We start from the raw sequence: 20,909 nt of genomic DNA, 5'->3' as shown, positions 1-20,909 counted from the left end.
TAATATGAAAGAAAAAGCCTTAATAATTAGAAAATTAATATTGCTGAAGGAACTGCTTTACTATCTTTGCAAAATTACTGTAACTAAATTATCCAGAACTGATAGCCTTAAGTATAATAATACAACTTAATTTGCTCGCCAAATGAATTGTGGACTTCTATGTTGCTTTCTGTACTCTGCGGTGTTGTTAGTCCTTCTTATTATTTATATGTATCCCGTGTATTAATGATATTGTATTTCTGGCATGTACCATATTAACAGTACAATAGGCTCAAATTCTAAGTAATTGACAAGGCTCATCAGCTGAACACTGGTGGTTTGACTTCAATTCCTGGAGAAAAGGCTGGTTGCATGGCCATTTTTAGAGGAGCCTTAACTCTGCCAACACCGACTCTACTTCAAGCCTAAGCGCGCGGTTCGAAAATTCGTGTGACGTCACGACTTCTGGTCATAATAAACTTCGGAACACATGCAGTGGCTCTTTGCTGATTGCTGAAGCTTCTTACGTTGTGCGAACGCTGAAGCAGAATACTTTGATTTTTTTATGGTTTTAAGGTTGGATGTATTTTAGAGAGGTAAGAATACATTACTTTACTTCTGTAAAGTTATATTTTTCTAATTATATCAACGTTTTTAGGCGTATGTTCTAGTATACATGTGTTATTTCTGGTAGAGACAAGGCTGCTGTGCTATGTATAATTTCTTTTTGAATAATGTTGTGTCAGCCCATCGTAGAATAAACGGGCTTTGCATAATTATATTACCTGATCTGTTTCAGAATAAAACATTTTTTTATGGACCTGTATAAATTTGATGTTATAATATAAGCTAACACAGCTTATTCTTAAAATTTTACATGCCATTAGCTATACACTATAACTATTTACTCCCTTTTATATTTAGAAATAATTAATTTATATTTTATACATAACTATTTACTCCCTTTTATATATTAATTTAAATAAAAACATTTCAGTTATTAAAATGCCGGGTAGATGCTGTGTACCATTATGTAAGGGAAACTACCCAACAGGACCAAAAGTGTCTGTATTCTCCTTTCCTAAAAATGAAGATTTGAAGAGAGAGTGGCTTTCTGCAATCCAACGGAAAGACTTTTCACCCAAAAAGAGTTCAAAGGTAAGTAAAGTAGAGTTATTAATTAATAGTGTAGATTCTAATTACATATAAGGGTTCATTCAGAAATTTTTAACTGATAATATTTTGTTACATAAACCAGGATATACAGAAATAAAGGATTGAAATAGAGCTTTAATCACTGCAAATATTCTCTGGTTCTATCTGTGAAATGAATATTCTTTACTACAAATGCTCAGAATGAACCGTCTGATTTTTAAACTATTACTATTAACATAATGTTTTTTTTTTTTTTTTTTTTTTAATTTTCTCTAAAGGTTTGTGAATTGCATTTCAAGAAAAGTGATTTTAAAGTTGAAGCTTCAGCATTTGATTCTAAGAATGGAATTTTAATTTCTGCTCCACTTCAGGTGCGTAGATTAAAAGAAAATACAGTGCCATCAATATTTAAGGACTATCCATCTGTATACAGTTCAAAAAGTAGCACCATTGTACGAGAAGATCCTGATGCAAAAAAAACTGTCCGCGAGTGCTATAATTTACAGAAAGCATTGCGTGAAAGCCTTAAAGAATATGAAATGTATAATAATGATTTGAAAATTAATTGTTCTAATGATATTTTGTCATGTATTGATCGCTATGGAATATCAGCATTTTGGCATGTATACACAGTTCCAGATACCTCAACTGTTTGCTTTATTCATATTGTTTTTAGTCCTGGGCCATCAATTGATTATTCTGTAGTTGTGAATGACAATCAAGAAATGTCTGTATTTATTAAAGAAAAATCTATTATGCAATTATCTCCCTACACATTCCCACATAAAGTTACAAATTTTAATGAAATTAGGACTGTTTTAGATAAATTGGCTAATCTTCAAACCAAAAAGTTAAATTCAAAATTAACCATAACAATTGATATAATTAATGAATTACTGCAAACTATTTCTAACGACAAAAATGAGAGCATTATTAAATTTTTGCAAGACCAGATGAATCTTTTACTTTGCCCTAAAAATAATTTTAGATACAATCCTGATGTACTAGTGTTAGCATGCTTGTTAAATACTATATCACCACATGCATATAAATTTTTAAGGGATAGTAGCAGTATTATTATGCCTCATCCTTTGACTTTAAAAAAAATTTGTAGCAATTTAGTACAATGTACTAGTGTTAGCATGCTTGTTAAATACTATATCACCACATGCATATAAATTTTTAAGGGATAGTAGCAGTATTATTATGCCTCATCCTTCGACTTTAAAAAAAATTTGTAGCAATTTAGTATTGTCACCATGTAATGAAACTATTGATGAAAATTTTTTAAAATATATAAAAAATCGTGTAACTTTCCTTGAGGATCGAGAAAGAAAAGTGATTCTTTTGGTAGATGAAATTTATGTTCAGCCATATTTTGATTACAAAGGAGGCTCTGTCGTTGGGGCTGCATTTGATTCTTCCAGTCCTGCAACCAGTGCATTTGCTTTTATGATATCCAGTTTGGAATCATCATTCAAAGAGGTAGTACATATTATGCCTGTTAACACAATAAATTTTGAAACATTACATTATGTAATTAAAAAAGTGATTAGAGGTCTTGAAAATATGGGAATTATTGTTATTTGTGTTATTACAGACAACAATGCAATAAATAGAAAAGCCATGAGTTTGTTTTCAAATCCACCACGTAATTCATTTGTTTACAAACATCCAATGAATGGGAATAGGCCTCTTTTCTACATAATAGGTGCAGTTCATTTATTTAAAAATATAAGGAACAATTGGCTGAACCAGAAAAATCCTGGTACATGTATGTTTTTTCCAAATATTGAAGGTCTTTCAAAGAAGCACTTCAAAACTGCTTCGTTTATGTCTTTGAGAAAGCTACATGAAATTGAAAATGACCAACTGATTACATTTTCTAATGGTTTAACTCTAAAAAGTCTTTCACCTTCTAATTTAGAGAAACAAAACATTAAACTGGTTCTTAAGATTTTCAATAAATTTACTATTGAAGGTCTGATTCATTTGGGTCCTTTGCATGAAATACCACACTATTCAGATACATCTGAGTTTATATCCATAATATGCAAATGGTGGGATATTATGAATGTTAAAACTATGTTTAAAGGTATACATCAAAAGAGTGAATTTATGAAGCCATTAACAGCAGATGATTCTGATCTAAAAGTTATTTTCCTCAATCAGTTTCTTAACTGGTTAGATGCATGGGAATCAATGAAATGTTCAACAGGCATGCTTACAAAAGAAACTCATGCAGCTCTCAAACTACTTATGCTATACTGGAGTTGACTAGATATTGTGTTGAAGAGCTTGGAATGAAATATATACTTCCAGGAAAAATTCAGACTGATGCTCTTGAAGCCCGGTTTGGTAAATACAGACAACTTTCTGGTTCTCAGTATCATATTTCAATGAGACAGTTAATAGAATGTGAAAAAAAATTAAGAATACAATCAAGTATTAAGTTAGAATTGATTATTAAAAATACTACTGTCCCTTTAACATCATTTGAATATGATGATAATCTTCATGATATTATAGAATTAGATAATACAGTATATTATCCATCATTAAATATTACGGAGAGTGATGTGAAGGGCATTAGTAGCCATCTGCCAGTTCTGACTTATTTGGGTGGTTACTGTTGTCATGCAGTTTTAAAGAAAGTGAAATGCTGTACCTGCAAACAAAACATTACAATAAATTCCACAGTTAATCATGATCAAACGTAAGCTGTGTAGTGAAGAATATGAAGATTTTTTGTTGGAACAAAATCAGAGGAAAATTGTTGCAAATTTGACTTTTAAAATTTTAGAATTAAAAGAAATGCTCTTTGATGATATTATTTGTGATAATGGTCATACAAGTGAAAGTATAAGCAAACTGATAATTTGGATATCAACAAATATCATGCTCAAGAATCTTTGAAATAGGAAAAATGACGATATTAAGTCCAATAAAGAAAAAAAAAGAAAACTTCAGACACTTGCAAAGTAACATTGATGCTGTCTTTAAAAGTAATTTTTAAAGTTCTCTTAAACTGCATCTTTGCTAAATATCTACGTGTCATCTTTGGTGAGCAGCTGAGATTTAAGAAGCATGTTTGTTATACATTTAAATTGCTTTATGCCAAAATTTATTTTGGACTTGTATATATTATTCTTTGCTTATTTAACCAAGTTTTTAATATTACTCAAGATTTTATATAATTTTTAATTTGCTTTATACTAAGTTACTTCTCAAGGTCCTGAAATTTCTATATTGTATTTACAAGCGCCTTTGCTAAATATCTACGTGTCATCGTTGCTGAGCAGCTGAGATTTAAGAAGCATATTTATTATACATTTACATGCTAAATATCATAATTTATTCTGGACTTGTAGATATTATTCTTTGCTTATTTAGTTATTTAACCAAGTTTTTGGTATTACTGAAGATTTTATATTATTTAAAATTTTCTTTATACTCAGTTACTTCTCAAGTTCCCAAAGTTTCTATTTTGTATTTCAATTGTGTTTCTTAAAATGTTCATCATTATTTAAGATTTTGTATCCTGCAATTACATGGCATAGTGTAGTCATAGTGTAGTAGTGTAGAAAGAACATATTACATGGCATAGTGTAGTAGTGTAAAAAAAAGACAAATTCCATAATGTCTTCTTTCTGCACAATCTAACTCTAATATTTCTATTTATGCAATAATTGTATGGACTCTTTCTGGATAGTACTACATGTTCAGCTCAAGTAATATTTGCTCTTCACATTATTCAAAGTGAATAAGCACAAATCAATCTACTAATATACCTGTGTGGTGACTGGGTATGAAAGAATAGTCCCAATGTAGCTCATATACGAGGGCCATCCAGGAAGTAGATTACGTTTCCGTCTGTGTCCGCTAGGGGCGGGGCTAGTGCGGCCATCTTGGACTAGCGTCTACGGAGAGAAGGCAACTTTTGGGATTGTGATCTGATCCTCCTGTGCGCATCTCAATTTGCGCATATGCTGCCGTGCACTTCGTGAAATTTTGTTTATTTACGTGAAGTACTTTGTGGTTTTGAAATTTGCGTTATGTGTTGAGAATGGATGAAATTGTATTACATCTGTATTTGATCTACAGTGAAATACAGTTCAATTAATAAATTGGTGTTTGTTAAAAAAATTAATTTATGCTTAGAGATAAAAAAATAAAATTTTTGCTAATGAAAGTTATTAAGTAATGCACTTTTCATTAAAAAAGTTCATTTCTTTTTATACATTAAACATTAAATTAATTATATACATTAAAAAATAATGAAATATTACCTATGATTGTTGTTAATTAAGCATGCCTATCTTCTGTAAATTATTGCTAAAACGTGCAAATAATGAGGAAATATACGTTATGCTAGTTTATTTCTTAGCAGGTAATCACAGGACCATGATAGAGAGTGTCTATTATTTGTTCCTGAAATTTCTTTATTGCTTATACTAAGCTTATGCGTTAAAGTGTATTAAAAAGCTTATTTACGACACATATGAGCACATTCTGTTGCATCAGCTATGTGATAAGTTGGTGTTACAACTGGCATTTCAACTATGAATTAAACTATTGACATTTCATCATCTGTACAAGAGATTTTAATTATATCATTAAGTCGTGCATGTGAGACAAATGCATTAAATTGTTATTACAATAGTGTGAAAACAAGAAAATTAAAGTCAATTTCTTTGAAAAAACTGTTACTTTTTGGAAAAAATAAATACTTTAGACATTCATATTCATCATGTTATTCTCAATATATTTACAATGTCAAGCTAATAATACCTAAGTATTATTTGTGATAATTTATCATTTTAAAAGAGGTATATTATATGTCAAGGACAAGGTTGACAAAGAAAGTATAAGAATTCTTTCTGTAACTAAACATGATTCACTACTCAGTACTAAAATAAAGAGGTTTATCAATCCATGAATAACGTGTTTTTATGTACATTATCTTACTGGATGGTTGCTGCCAATGAATCGACTGTCTGTGTAACAGCTGGAGAACAAGGTGCTCAGAATTATCATTGATGCTCTGTGTTTTGTCTTAAAAAACATACATCAACCTGGATTTTAAAATGAAATTAATAGACATGAAGCTTAAATAGAAGTATCTAATTTTAAAATAACTGTAAGAGCCATAGCTGCAGTTTACTTAATAGTTCAGATATTTATGATTTTATCATTGAGGAGCCTTTCAATGGCTAAGGATTATGTAACATAACAGTATAGTAGTAGACTACAGTTAGTAAATTTGCAACATTTTTATTGCTAGTTCATAGTTGAGATATTAGTAAAGACCATTTCAGGTTGAATGTTAGCTATAACATTCTACCTGAACTGCCTACAGTACTTCGATCTTGCATGTATTTTCACTTACTGTCTCCAGAGGCAGTATTTTTGTTTTTACATCCAGAGCTCTTTGATAGTGTTTTTTCCACACATGACAGTTCAACACAAATCGAAAACGGGGGACACTTCTACATAAAAGAAACATTCAATTGTTGGATGGATAATAGTACTTTGTACAGTTTGGTGGCATTTATGTAAAAATTATGTGTTGGTTATTTTTCAATAACTTGCAACAGTGATTTTGATTATAAATTTGTTTTAGGAAATTCTAAGCTACTGGATAACAAAAATATAGATTTTAGCAAAATGTTCATGTTATGCGTAAAAAATGAAAAATACCTTAAGATACATTTAAAATGTCAAAATTTCGGAAAAATATAACACTCTTTAAACCTCAGTTTCCTTACATCTAAATAGTATTAAGTGTGAAAATTTGTATAATTTATATATTTTTAATTACTTGTATAATGTATGCACTTGTGAATTCAGATCAATTAGTTGTTTTAACTGTTTTAAAAAATGAAGCAATATTATGCAGAGTAAGGAAATCAAGATTGTGATCCGATGACAATGAGATTAATGTTTAAATGTGAAATGGAAAGTTGTTATTTATTATATTATCAGAGAATTATTAAACTGGGCATAATCGCCAAGGAAGGTATTGAATGCTACGTGAAAATATGTTTACTAAAAAATTTGAATTTCATAATGAATGTATCCAAACACATGTTTTGAGTCAAAAGTTTGAAACTTGATGGCTGAGTGTAAATATAAAATTATGGATGTTTAAATACTTTGTAATTAGGCACATAGGTCAGGTTAATCTTTTTAAATAAGGTAAGGAATGCAAGAGCTATATGCCTAAAGGAAAATATGCCTTCATGGAGGAATTTCAAGGCAAAACTGACGTTTGAGTGCATATTAAAAAATAATACATCTAATTTTCATTCAATTTATACATATTTCATATGTAAAAAATTCTGATATATGCTACATTACTGTTAATTACTTGACTTGAAAAATATAGTAAATACACAGAAATTTAAGATTTGCACATTTCAAAAAATATTAAATATATGAGTATACATTATCCTTGTGAAAAGCATAAAATACATAAATATTTATTAAATTATTATAAATGTATTTGGAAATGAAGGATTTATTCTTTCATAAACCCCTGTTAACGTTATTGTGAAGAAATCTAGTTATTAAATATCTCTAAATTTATAATGATTATAAATATTATTTAAATATATAATAACCTTAACATTTAATTGTAAACATAAATTGAAAATTTTTAGCAGGAATTTTTTATTTGCTATTTCAGCAAGAATTATTCATACTGGAAAGCAATCTGTTAAAAAGTGCTGTAAAGCACAGTCTACAAGATGTGTACTTAATTTTATCTATCAAATGCCTGGCTATTGACCATTAAAGTGCAGAGCACATGTCCAGATGAGCAGTGTCCATGACTTGTCCAGAAACACACAAAGTACATAAAAGTGAGGTAGACAGATGTGTACTTAAGGAATTAGTAAAAAATAATTTTTAGAATATGCATTGTTGAAATTAAGGATATAAAAAAATATAATACAGTTAAAAGTCTTTAATCTGGACTCGTCGGGACTTCAGTGATTCCGGATTAGGGGTTTTTCCAGATTATAGATCATAAATTTAAATCTGGTAAGATGGCATGCAGAAATTATACAATTAAAAATATGAAACCATAATTTCTGTGTTGACGCATGCGCAGAAAGTTTGTAGCTTTGAGGTCCGGATTATGGACGTCCAGATTAAAGACTTTTGACTGTAAGTATCAAAAGAATTCTTTCCTTACATTTTGTAATAAATCAGTTACAAGTTTTAAACAATATTAAAAATAAACTTTTTTAATCCGTTTCAAAAATACTCATAGAAAGTTAAGTACATGGAAATCAGTAGCAATATTTAACGTATTTTACTATGGAAATAACAGCTGCTCTAATTTGAAATTAACTGAACTGAGCATTAATTATAAAGTAACTCTGATTTTTAAAGGATGCCTCAGAAGCTAAAAAATCATTCTGCATTTGAGAAGGTATTTCAGGAAGAAGCTCTGTAAATAGGAAAGAAATAATGCATAATTTTGATTTTAGTATTATAATAAACTTTGATCTTAATTTTTGTAATTATTAACCAAATAAAATCAAATTAACCTAAAATTTCTTTGTAATGTAATTAACAAGAACGTGTGAAAATATTTCATTCAAATTAAACTTTTCTGGGAAAGTATAGCATTTAATTCCGCTCAGAATAAAACATTGTTTTAAAATATTTTCTTTTTACATACTTATGACTTTGAAGTATTACGGAAAAAGAAAATATATATATTTATATGTATATTTACGATGTAATTACAAAATGTTTACCGCCGATTATGTTAAAACCTATTGATCTTAATGGATAGTCACTGAATAGTTTGGTTTCCACGAGAGGTGCACTACTGCTTCAGGGCAGTACACGAGGAAAACCAGTTAAGACCTCTCCTCTTATTTCTACCTCCATTATTTAAATTGAGGATTTTGGATCTTTAGAGAGTGTTTCTGGCATCTGTGTTGGATGGTCAGATTCTTCCAGCTCTAGTATAATTAAAAGTATCAGCTTTGTGTTCTCATGCCACCGATACTTTAATCTGATGTGCCAGTAAATTAGTGGCTAGCTTAATAATTAACTATGTAGTCTTAGACTACTGATCAACATTTTTCATTTATTTGATTGTTCGCATTTATTTGCATCGCCACTAGCCGTGGTTATGCTCTAAGTTCAGGCCATGCTCTGTTTTGTTAAAAGTTCAGTTTAAATAAAAAGGTTGTTTTAAAATCTTTCATAAAGCTTTGTCATAATATCTCAAGTGATAATTATATTAGGGTTATAAGACTAAAATTCCATTATTAGACCAAGAATAACCTTATAACTTAATGGAAGTTTAAGATATTCATAATGACTAAATGTGTAAGTTTATTAAAAAGTTAATAGAGACAGAGCTTAAATTGCAACGGAGCCTGGCTCCGGTACTTCTTAGTTTTTGGAATAAATCATAAATATAGCCGGAGCCCTAAATAAGAAGGCTCCGGCACTTCTTTTATGCAACCGAACAAAAATTTGATCTCAAACATTTAATTTTTTGCAGTAAAACTGTATTACAAATCGCTTATTAAATTTTAATTTATCTCTTTACATTTTACTTAATTTTAATTACTTTAATAATTTATTTAATTAAATAACAATCATTAATTAAAAATAATCGATACTTATTAATATTAATTAAATAATAATGAATTAATTTGGTATTAATTAACTATTTAATTTTTAAATTATTAATGATTGTAACAATCATTTTATTTATTTATTTACTTTTCTTCCCCTTTGCTGACAGTTTAGCATAGGGTTCTGGCACTTCTAAGTTTAGAAATTAAGTCCTGAATAAGGATATTTATTAATTATAGGAACTTGATAAGTAACCTTCACCAGCAATTTAATAGCCAGTTGATTGTGTTGTTGCCAAAGTAATTTTGTCATGATTTGAATATGGTTATCTTCCACTGTCGGGGCCGTTCCTAGCGCGGTGCAGCTGTAAAATTATGCAACAACTGAACACTCGCGATACCACAACTAAATATTTTTAATTCATTGTACTTGTCACATGTAAATACTTTTTATACAATTTGTCACATATAAGTACTTAGTGAGTATGAAATAAAAATTCAACTAATCATTAAGAATTTTTTTTTTTTTTTAATTTGGGCACTGTATTCTTAGGAAAGTACACAGGCAGCCAATGGCCTAAAGACGGCCCTGTCCACTGGTGTAAATCTGTGGTGTTAGTCCAGCTGACAAGTATTTCATATTTCTGGTGTATAACTCTCAAGCTACGTTCTGCAGTAGAATTGCTTAAAAGTAAGAATGAAACAGGGATAACACATATGTCATTCATTTGCTGCACAAAGTATAACTCAAGATATTTGAAGTTAAAGCTCAGTTATATTCACTGCATTGCAACATGTCGAGAGAAAGGCAATTTTTATCCTTACCGTCCTACACCAGGGATGGCCAACACACGGCTTTTACTTTTTATGCAGCAACTACAGAAAAGTATATCATTTTTAATAAAATTCCCAGCAAGTCTGTAAATTACTTCCAGAGAACAGGCTCTAAACAATAATGATATTGCTAATATGAGCTCTAAACAATCATGCATACTGCTTTATTTCAAGCCTTTCACATTAACTATTACAGACTTTGATTTAATATTGAAGCAAATAGACATAGAAGATATGCAAATTCTAGTGATCTGTTTGCTCTAATGCGTACCAATGATGGTGATATGTTACTTAGGGTTATCATGTTTTAGGTTTGAAAATGCTAGACTGTAGGAATCTGCAGGAAACGGGAAAATGAACACTTTCCCCCTCCTCCAGAATTGAGTAAAAAATATATTTTTGCATCAATATAATATTGTATATTTCATAATCTGCTATAAAATCTTCAAAATGTGTGCGTGTGATTATGGCAAAGCCTCGAGGGCTATCTGCCTAAGAGGAGGGATGCCTTCGTGGAGGACTTTCTATGGAAAACTGGCTCCTATACACGTTACACATGGGAAAACCACGAAAACGCCCATGCAGCCAGCCCGTTCACGGGATTCGAACTTCAGACCGAACTACTAGTGTTCAGCGACTTTATCGCTCGCTCGGCCGCTGGTGGGCCCAAAAATCTTCAAATTAAGTAGTTAAATAACAATGTGTTGATTTGATTGTTGGAACTGGAATATGGGAAAGATCATGTGGGGGAAGAAATACCTTCATGGAAGACTTTTTAATCAAAACTAGTTTGTTGGTTTGGTTTATTTTATTATGGCAAAGCACTTGATGGCCATCTGCCTAAGGGGAGGGATGCCTTTGTGGAGGACATTCTAAGGGAAACTGGCTCGTATACACATTACACATGGGGAAAACATGGAAATGCCCATGCAGACAGCCCATTTGAGGGACTTGAACCTCGGACCAAACTACCAGCGTTCAGTGACTTTACCGTTCGGCCGCTGGTGAGCCAAAACTAGCTTGTATTCATATTCATAAATATTTCGGGTGTTAACTGACATATTTATCTTTCAGATGTGCAAAGAAAACAGACAAAACTTCCTGCTCACTTCTGTTTGTAATAATAAATGCACAGGGAAAGCCGTGAAGCAAAGCATCAAGTAAAAGCAGTGTGATTAATTCAATTCTGTAACCGTTCAACCTATGTGTACCATTTATACATATATAGTCTGATCCCAACTTCTGAAGAAAGTGCCTGTGGGAGTCATTCATTTTCATTAATGTGAAATCATCATTTTAAAATTCAGGATAACTTTCTAAAATTTTATTTTAAGGCTTATAAAATAAAAGAGTTGTTATCCTCACTAGTAATTTCATTAACCCCAGGCATTTCATTAACATTTATACAATCATTTTTATGCCTTACAGCATTTGATTGTGGATTATAAGAATTTTCGGTACACTTCTGATACTGGGACCAGATTCAGAAATGTATACATTCATATGTACATATATATATGCATACATGAACACATCCATCCAGCCATACATGCATACATTTCTGATTCTGGTTCTGATAACGGAAGAGTACCGAATTTTCAATATTCCATAAATCATTCTTTGTCAAAAGATGCAGTATCATATACAGAATCTTGAATTTTATCTAAAATTTTATCAAAAGATATTTTTCCAGCAATTTAAGTTACATAAATTAACATTAGAATGGTATAACTGCCGTTCTAATTTTGTAAGAGACAGATGCCCTATACCCTTTCTATGACTTACAATGGGTTTTTCTATATAAGCAGTACATTTTCCATTATTAAACTGGCTTACTGGGCAATAAGCATTAATTTTGTTACTCCCTTGTATTTTTAAATGTCCCATACCTTGCACTTTAGATATAAAATAATGTCCTGAATGATGGCATACAAAATAAATATCTTTTACATGTAATGGGTCATGTTTCTTTGTAAGTTAAAAAAATTTAGATTATGTTTCCATTTCAAAATTCTCCTTTCACAACATGAAATCATTAAACACAGAGAAATCTCTCTCTTCTTTTTAAATGACTATTTCATGTTCCATTTGCAAATGTAATGAAAAGTTTTCCTTTGGAAAACCTTCATCACATAATGTGCATTTATATAATTTTTTAATGATGAACACTCAAGGGCAGTAAATGCACTATCTGATTGTGAAAATAATAAATTTTTATTATTGTTGAACTGACGACTATATAAACTGCATTTAAATTGGAAAACTTTATTTTTACTTGCTTTGAGTAATGTTGTTTGTTGTGATATATGCAATTTCATGCAGTGACATTTTAGATTGCTGTTACTTGAGAAACATTTTTTTGGAATCAGGGCAGCTAAAACTTTTTTGAAGTTATACTGGATTTTGAAGCAAAAGTATATGAAATCGAATTACCATTGACGACTTTATAAAATGCATGATCTGAATTGGAATTAAATATTTCAGCAGTAGAAATATGCTTTTTATTGGAATGTATGTTCTTCAAATGATGCTATAAATTGCTGGCATTTGAAAAACACTTTTTGCAAATAGAACAGTTGTAAGATTTTGAAATTACAGTTTTCTGAAAGATGTTACCAATCGTAATCAAAGCGGAAATGTGAATTTCAGATCTATTGTCTTGAATGATCATTGATATCACCACCCAGCTCATTTAAATTGGTGCTATATATTCTAATATTCTGAAGCAGAATCCTCACAATATTCCTAAGTATTTGGCCGTGAGAAGGGTCTTTTATTGAGAGATTCTTCAGTTCATTATAAATATGTGAAAGCAAAATTCACATACTAACGAAGCATAAAACGCACGAAGTCAAATGCAAAATGTAAACAGACACATTTTTGACGTATCTGTTAACGTCACATGATGCGCAAACTGAGATGCGCGTAAGACGGGAGGATCAGATTCATGATCCCAAAAGTTGCCTTCTCTCCGTAGACGCTTGTCCATCTTGGGGTCAGAGCGTTGCGCAGCTCAGTCTGCATCTAGCCGTGCTAGTGAGAGGTTCGTGCTGTGCTCCGTTCAGATACTGTGACGGTTTGAAATGTCTGCGTTAATTGAAAATCCCGCGAGGTGCGCTCAGTAATAAGGTTTCTGACTGCAAAAAACTGTAAACCGATAGAAATCTATCGGCAGCTTCGTGAAGTGTATGGGGACAACATTATCACTGAAGGTGGAGTGCGTCAGTGGGTCATAAGATTTCAAAATGGCCGAACCAATGTTCACGACGAAGATCGAAGTGGGAGACCCAGCATAGTGACCGCCGAACTTCTCGAAAAAGTCGATGCTAAAGTCCGTGAAAATCGAAATTTCACAATAACGGAACTTTCTTTGAGTTTTCCACAAATTTCGCGAAGTTTGTTGCACGAAATCATCAGCGAAAAGCTTGGTTACCACAAGTTTTGTGCAAGATGGAAGGCAAGAAGAGGTAACGAAGTGGTTGAAGGCGCAGGCGGCCGAATTTTTCGACGAAGGAATTTCCAAGCTCGTACATCGCTACGATAAATGCCTTAATTTGTCTGGTGACTATGTAGAAAAGTAGTATTTGAGTGTGGCTTTCATCTGTATATAATAAAATTTGTTTCCTATACTTTGTTTATTATTTTATTCCAAAACGTAATCTACTTTCTGGATAGCCCTCGTATGTCGTAAAAGGCGACTAAAATGGGTACCCAGCGTCTGGGGGTATAGCCGGGCACCCTGCCCCTGGGGATTATATCAGGGAACTGGTGCTCCAGGTTGGGTGTGGGGCTAACTACCCCACCCCATAAAAAATCTCACTGTTAAGAAATCCAAATATAGAATTAGCCGGACTGCTTCTACTGGAAAACGACTTGGAAATGGCCTAGGGAATTTCCTTTTGGAACATGAAAAATAAGCAAACAGACTAAAAGTTTGAAAAGTTATTGAAATAATTAAATAAAGAATGATGAAGTGTGACTGCAAGGGACGTCCGGTATCCTTTTCTGTCATTGCACTTTTCCTGACATGATAAGGCTCTACCACGTACACTTTGGTAACGAGGCTTGGAAACCTCGGCTAACACCTTGTTGTTTATTAAAAAGAAAAAGAGACATACAGCAATAATTATATTTCATAATAATAATTTTGACCCAAGCCCTATAAATATATTATGATATTAATTTATAAGTCTTTACAAAGTTACATACATAGGTCTTTATAACATTTCACCTGTATAATAGTTATATGATATATGATTTTAAAGACTAAAAAATAAATTTGTTCTGTTTTTTTCTTTGTTTCAGGTATTCATAACAAAGAAAGGAGTGTTTTTATCATGAAATGGCTCTCAGGTGTAAAAATGCATAGGATATATCTTAGTTTATTGAAGTTAAGAATTGGTGCTTTGTGGACTAAAAAATATGTGCAATATCCATTGTCACACCACTCTGTTCAAGAATATCGATCAGTCCTGAATGATAAAGAAAATGATTAACAAAGGAATATCTAGAACTTGATTGTGTGCATGATTTAATTCCAAATATAAGTATTGGAATAATTCATCCTCCTTATTTTCAACAAAAACTCTTCATTTGGTAATATACATTTGTGCTTATCAGTGTGGTGTCTTGTGTAACAAATCGTCAGTATTATAAAATAGATGGAAAGATCTTTGATTATTGCAAGAGCTTTATGTGCTGAAGAAGTAAAAAAATGTCCCAGATAATTGTGGATATTATGAAACTGAGTATCATAAGAATGGAAAAATATTTCTTAAACAAATTACCTTGTGATACATGTAATGGGTATGTTTATTTTATTTCATATAACTGTAAATTTAATTATTGATAATAAGCAAACTTTTTTTTCCCCTAAAATGCCATTGGTGTATTGTCATTATTCTATATTGACATGTATTCTCTTACATTTATCATTGAAACCAGAGATTTTATAATAGAATATGGGAAACTTGTGTTGAAGGCCTGTTGATTGAAATACAAGTGACCATTACATCTTTGGAATTTGCATTCTCATTGCCAATTTTGAAAAGACATTCTTTTACATTTTCTTAAAAAAGTTAACATTATAATGACTTTAGAAGTAAACATTGGTGACTTCATATGAACCAGTCTCTTGGCGAGTTTAGCAAAAAATTTGCCGATGGCTTCCCCATAACAGAACTGTACTGGATTCTATACCTGAATATTGCATTAAAAGGAGAGAAAACCATTTATTATGAAGATAATAAATGATTCATATTACGAATGTTCATTTCTTATAATGATCGAGTTTTATATTCTTGCTTTGTATTTCTTTTGTGTCAACACAGAATAAATTGTGTCGGATTTCAGTTATAATGATATGTGTAAAGATGCTGTAATAAAATTTGTTATAAATGTACTGTTGTGTATTTTTCTTTAGCAGTTGAATTTATGAAAATTTGTATTATTTTCTAACAAATAAAATTTTATATTTTAATATAAATCCATCTATGGACATTACAACAGATATATTCTGGAAAATAATTTATTATGCCTTTTCGAAACTAAGTTTAAAATGAAAACAAACTTGAATGCATAATAATTTTTAATGAATAAATAAAATGTGAAATATGAAAAGTGTTCTGACATGTTACATTAAGACTGCAATCAAATAAAGGATTCTTTATACGTGCATTGGTTTTTGTTTACAATTTGCATAGTCTTGAATATTTTACTGATCTAAATTCATTTTAAAAAATTTGGTGTCATGATGAGTAGTGATTTTAGGTAAAAGTTTACAATTGGGTGTCCCTTGTATTTTGGCGATTCTTTTTTGACACCAAGATTGGCGTCAGGAAGGCACAATTTCAAAATGGCTGCTATACAAAACCAAAATAAGAAGTCAAAGAATCGGACAAGCCCACCATTGGGCAAGCGGTAAAAGCCGCTGAACACTGATAGTTCGGTCCAGGGTTCGAATCCCGGCAAATGGGCTGGCTGCATGGGCGTTTTCGTGGCTTTCCCCATGTGTAACTTGGATATGAGCCAGTTTACCTTAAAAAGACCTTGGTTTAATCCTAGTATCCGGTGCACACAGGATTTGGCTACTTTTGGCGACTTTGTGATGAGCAGTAAAAACGGGACATATATGATGAGTAGTAAATGCGTCATTCAAAGAATATATATAGTTATACATAGCATATACTATGTATATAGTGTATAGTATATACATAGACGTTCTTTGGGTCATTTTTGGTGTTGGCGATAAGTTTCAAAATCGCACCAAGGCTGCACCGTATACTAGGATTTTAAAAGTTTAATCCTAGTATTTGGTGCACAAGGGATTTGGCTACTTTTGCCCACTTTATGATGAGCAGTAAACGGGACATATACGATGAGTAGTTAAACAGGTCATTTTGATGTTGGCGATAATTTCAAAATTGTACCAAGGCTGCACCGTATACTAGGATTTTAGCAAGACCTCCACGGGGCATTCCTCCTTTTCCTGTAGTGCCTAAAGGCGGAGCATGTAATAAGTAAAAGGGAAAAAAAAGAATTGCACAAACTCTGTGTCCATGTACACATCGATATGTTTTCACTTAAAAAAGCATCCTAGAATTACACAAACTAGGCATTGCGCACTGCCTTAAATTTGTCCATGTACACATCAATCTATTTCCATTTAAATAAGGAAGCTAAAACAAAGTTAAAACTATCATGGTAACCTGAAGCGAGGTTTCATTGCCAAAAAAAAAAAAAAATGTTGCTAATCAAAGGGGCACCCAATTCTACACTAGAGCCTGATTTTATTTTCTTAATATATATATATAATGTTTAAAAACTGATACCATTTTTACTTTAAACAATATTTCCGAAAATATATGCTCTCTTTTGTGAAATGTTTACTTTATAATCTGTGCAAAATATTACCATAAATAAAAAAACTTAATTATTTCTTAAATATAAAGTAATTAAATACTTTCGTTATCCCTATGATTATAAGAATTATAACTGAAAGGGCATAAACAAAAACACAATTAAAGGAAATGCAGTACTGAAAGTTTCTGGTTAGTGAAAAATTTGCAATAGAGCATGCCATTACAATACTATAAGAATTGATTAGTAAGGTAAACATTAGTTGAGCATTCTTTCACAGTAGCAATAAATTTTTCATTTATAATTCTTAAAACACGCCAAAACAGATTCACGATTGGTGCCTCTGATTTAAGGTCACACAAAAGTAAATTTGATTTAGCAGACCAAGAGATATTCCATGTCAAATTTACGAGAAAGATCTTCACCAATGTTAAGCTTATTATCTAATATTCATAACAGTTTGGTTAATTGACTATCACAAAGCTCAAAAGTGCTATCTGCTCATGGTGAAGGACTTTCTAATGAGAATTGGCTTGTATTCACTTTATACGCAAAAAAAACTAAAAAAAAAACCATGCAGACAGCATGTTCAGAAAAAGAACAGAAAATGTACTCTTACCATTCAGTAACCTTAACCATTCAGCTACTCGTGGGTATAACTATTGTTCTAAGAGATAAGCAACAATTTTTCAGCAATAACTAATGTACTTTTTCACAGACAGAACTGAACAGTAAAAACTTCTTAAACTGTTGATTCAGATTCTAATTTAGTTTCTTCCTTTTAAAAGCAGGAGCTTCAAAACTCTCCTCATGCTGCTTTTTATTTTGAATAAGCTTCTTGAAAAAAAAATTCCACGTGCAGTCCAACATTTTATGATCTTTGTTTTGATATTGTAACAGGATGGAATATTTACCTCATCTGATTTTGCATATTTATAAATTCTTCGTCCATAGTTATATTTCCACATATTATTTTGTCTTGAAAATTTTGAATTATTTTTTCACATAGAAAGCATAATTTAAAAATTTCAGGAGGACTTTTAAATCCCCCCTAAATTTGCAAAATTAATTAATTAATACTGCTAATTAAAACATATTTCCTGTTCACACATTGAAAATAAATTTAAAGTAACTATAGTTAGAAATACAACATGAAGGTTTACTATAACATAAAAGCATGATAATAGGATCAAAATGATGCATAGAATATTTAAATTAATACTTCTTCAAAATGCCTAGACAAATACACTATTTATTTATCTTAATATAACGAAAAACCTAAATAATTTATAATTTAGATCATAACTATGTATCCAATTTTTAACAAAGGTGCAAACCAATAGGTTTGGTGACAATACATCAAAATATAGCATGCGACTTTAAATTGGGAAATTTTCCGTAACCGGCCCTTGGCTATTTTTTGGCCATGGCGGCCAAAATTGTTTTCCCTGTCCGAGGGAAATCGGAAAGGGAAAACAACTCTGACCTACCAAACATGGAAAAAACAAGAAAAAACGAACTTACCGAATTTATGGTGCCATCCTGAAGGCTACTCATCGCTGTTCCTTCAGATATCTATCAGGATACCTGCAAATAATAAGAAAAACAAAATATAATATTTTTTTGCTGAGCACAAGTTTAAGAAATATTAAATGAAATTGTTTAAATTACATTAAATACAACTGCTTAGCAGAACTGCAAATTATAAAATATATATATATAATATTTTTTTGCTGGGCAAAAGTTTAAGAAATAATAAATGAAATTAATTAAATTACATTAAATACAACTGCTTAATATTTTCAAATATGCGATTATTAAAAAATATATATATAATATTTTTTTGCTGGGCAAAAGTTTAAGAAATAATAAACGAAATTGCTTAAATTACATTAAATACAACTACTTACTTAGACCATCAATACTTTTTCACAGCATTCTGATGAGGTTCAGAAAATTAGAAAGTACCAAAATTCATCATTTTAGAATTATTTTGAGTAAGTTATACACTTTGTGAACTGTGATGAACAAAAATTAATAAGCTGTGCTTCCCTCAAACCAATTTCCTTTCTTCCACATAATGATTTATTTGCACATATCAGAACTTTACTATTGCAATATGCTTTTGGAATGATTATTATTTCAATTTATGAGATTTTTATTTTACCACCAAAGAAAACGCACAGACATCATTGCTGGGAAATAACTACCTCTAAAAATCTTACATGTATTAATAATAAATAGATACCTTTGTCACAATTTGAATTATCATTTTTAAAGCATATATGCTTTATACTTTATATTTATTTATGTTAAAAAAAAAAAAAAAAAAAAAGCACTATCCTACTTGATCTGGTTTTCCTACCTGAGTTGGTGAATGAACTCACTAGTTTGACTCATTTATTAAGATAACATAATCTGTATGTATGGCTGTTACAGTTATATTATTCTTCAGTTCAGAACTAAGTAAGTGCTACATAGCAAAAAGTTAAAGTAGTTTTTTTTAAAGTGACCATTGTTTCAGCTAACTTTGGTAGAAAACATAAGCAGCCCTTAGATGCTTTGCCATGTTCAAGTAACCTAACCAAACCCTCGTTAGAACATTATAAGTGACTACAGCTATAGTTGTGCATAGAACTTTGCAAATAGAAGGATAAATAATATAAATGAATTTTTTCCAGATGAATCTTAATACATCAACACCATCAAGGATCACATCCATGGTCTGCATCAAAAAAATGCCACGTTATGTCATGCATTATGCATCCCCATACAGGTCTGAAACCAAGTGTAATCGTATGGTCCATTACATTCCAGTTGCCTTCACGTTTAATGCTCATCGGTGGCCAGGGCAACCTGTATGAGTGCAATGGGCAGCAAGACATAGGAGCGTCAAAATTTTTAGAATTTTGGCAAGAACTGGAAGGCATAATTTGCAAGCAGCAGTTATTCTATTTAGGTGATAAAATATCTAGCTCTGGCTTCGCTAGCAGCCAAGCAGTAAAGTAATTGAATACTGATAATTCGACCTGGGTTTACATTCTAGCGAACAGGTTGGCTGCACGTGTGTTTTCATAGTTTTCTGCATATATGAAATATGTATAAGCTAACTTCTCTTTGAAAGTACCTCTAACCTTAGCCAAGTTACTATACTGTAATCAAATAAATTAAACACCCCCCCCCAAAAAAAACAGCCTCCATGTTTAATGTGCAGTTGAACAGGTGCCATTGTTTAGGGCTACTGTAAATGATTTATCAGATTTAAAAATTCTAATATCGAAAATATTATGCATATTATAATGATTGAATCCAAGTAAAGAATGAGAAATTATCCAAATTTTCTTTACGTACAACAAATGTTTTGCTGTGTATGTTATGTGAGCACCAGCTACATTGTGTACAGAAATACCATGTGAGCACCAGGTGCATTTTGTACATAACATATTAACAGTACATTATGTACAAAAATGCACTCCT

At 31.2% G+C, this 20,909-nt stretch overlaps 1 protein-coding gene and 2 long non-coding RNA genes across 3 annotated transcripts in view; all 3 read left to right on the top strand.

Moving 5' to 3' along the window:
- Window positions 1-20,909, top strand: part of LOC146993167 (uncharacterized) — a 97,115-nt gene that overhangs the window by 20,343 nt on the left and 55,863 nt on the right. The window lies entirely within an intron of this gene.
- Window positions 156-6,074, top strand: LOC146993171 (uncharacterized). The gene is given in 5 exon segments (XM_085807640.1): window positions 156-575; window positions 977-1,137; window positions 1,413-2,205; window positions 2,255-3,388; window positions 3,391-6,074. Coding segments are annotated over 4 exon segments (2,544 nt in total). The 5' UTR covers window positions 156-575; window positions 977-984; the 3' UTR covers window positions 3,855-6,074.
- LOC146993170 (uncharacterized) lies at window positions 13,633-15,975 on the top strand. The gene is made up of 2 exons (XR_015038740.1): window positions 13,633-14,787; window positions 14,880-15,975. It is a non-coding gene; the product is annotated as an uncharacterized LOC146993170 (long non-coding RNA).

This window comes from Stegodyphus dumicola, chromosome X1 (assembly GCF_044657685.1).
Source record: "Stegodyphus dumicola isolate Sdum_Otavi_A_Nest chromosome X1, ASM4465768v1".
Lineage (NCBI taxonomy): Eukaryota > Metazoa > Arthropoda > Arachnida > Araneae > Eresidae > Stegodyphus > Stegodyphus dumicola.
Note: the sequence above shows the minus strand (reverse complement) of the source record. Positions and strands in the feature narration are given on the sequence as shown.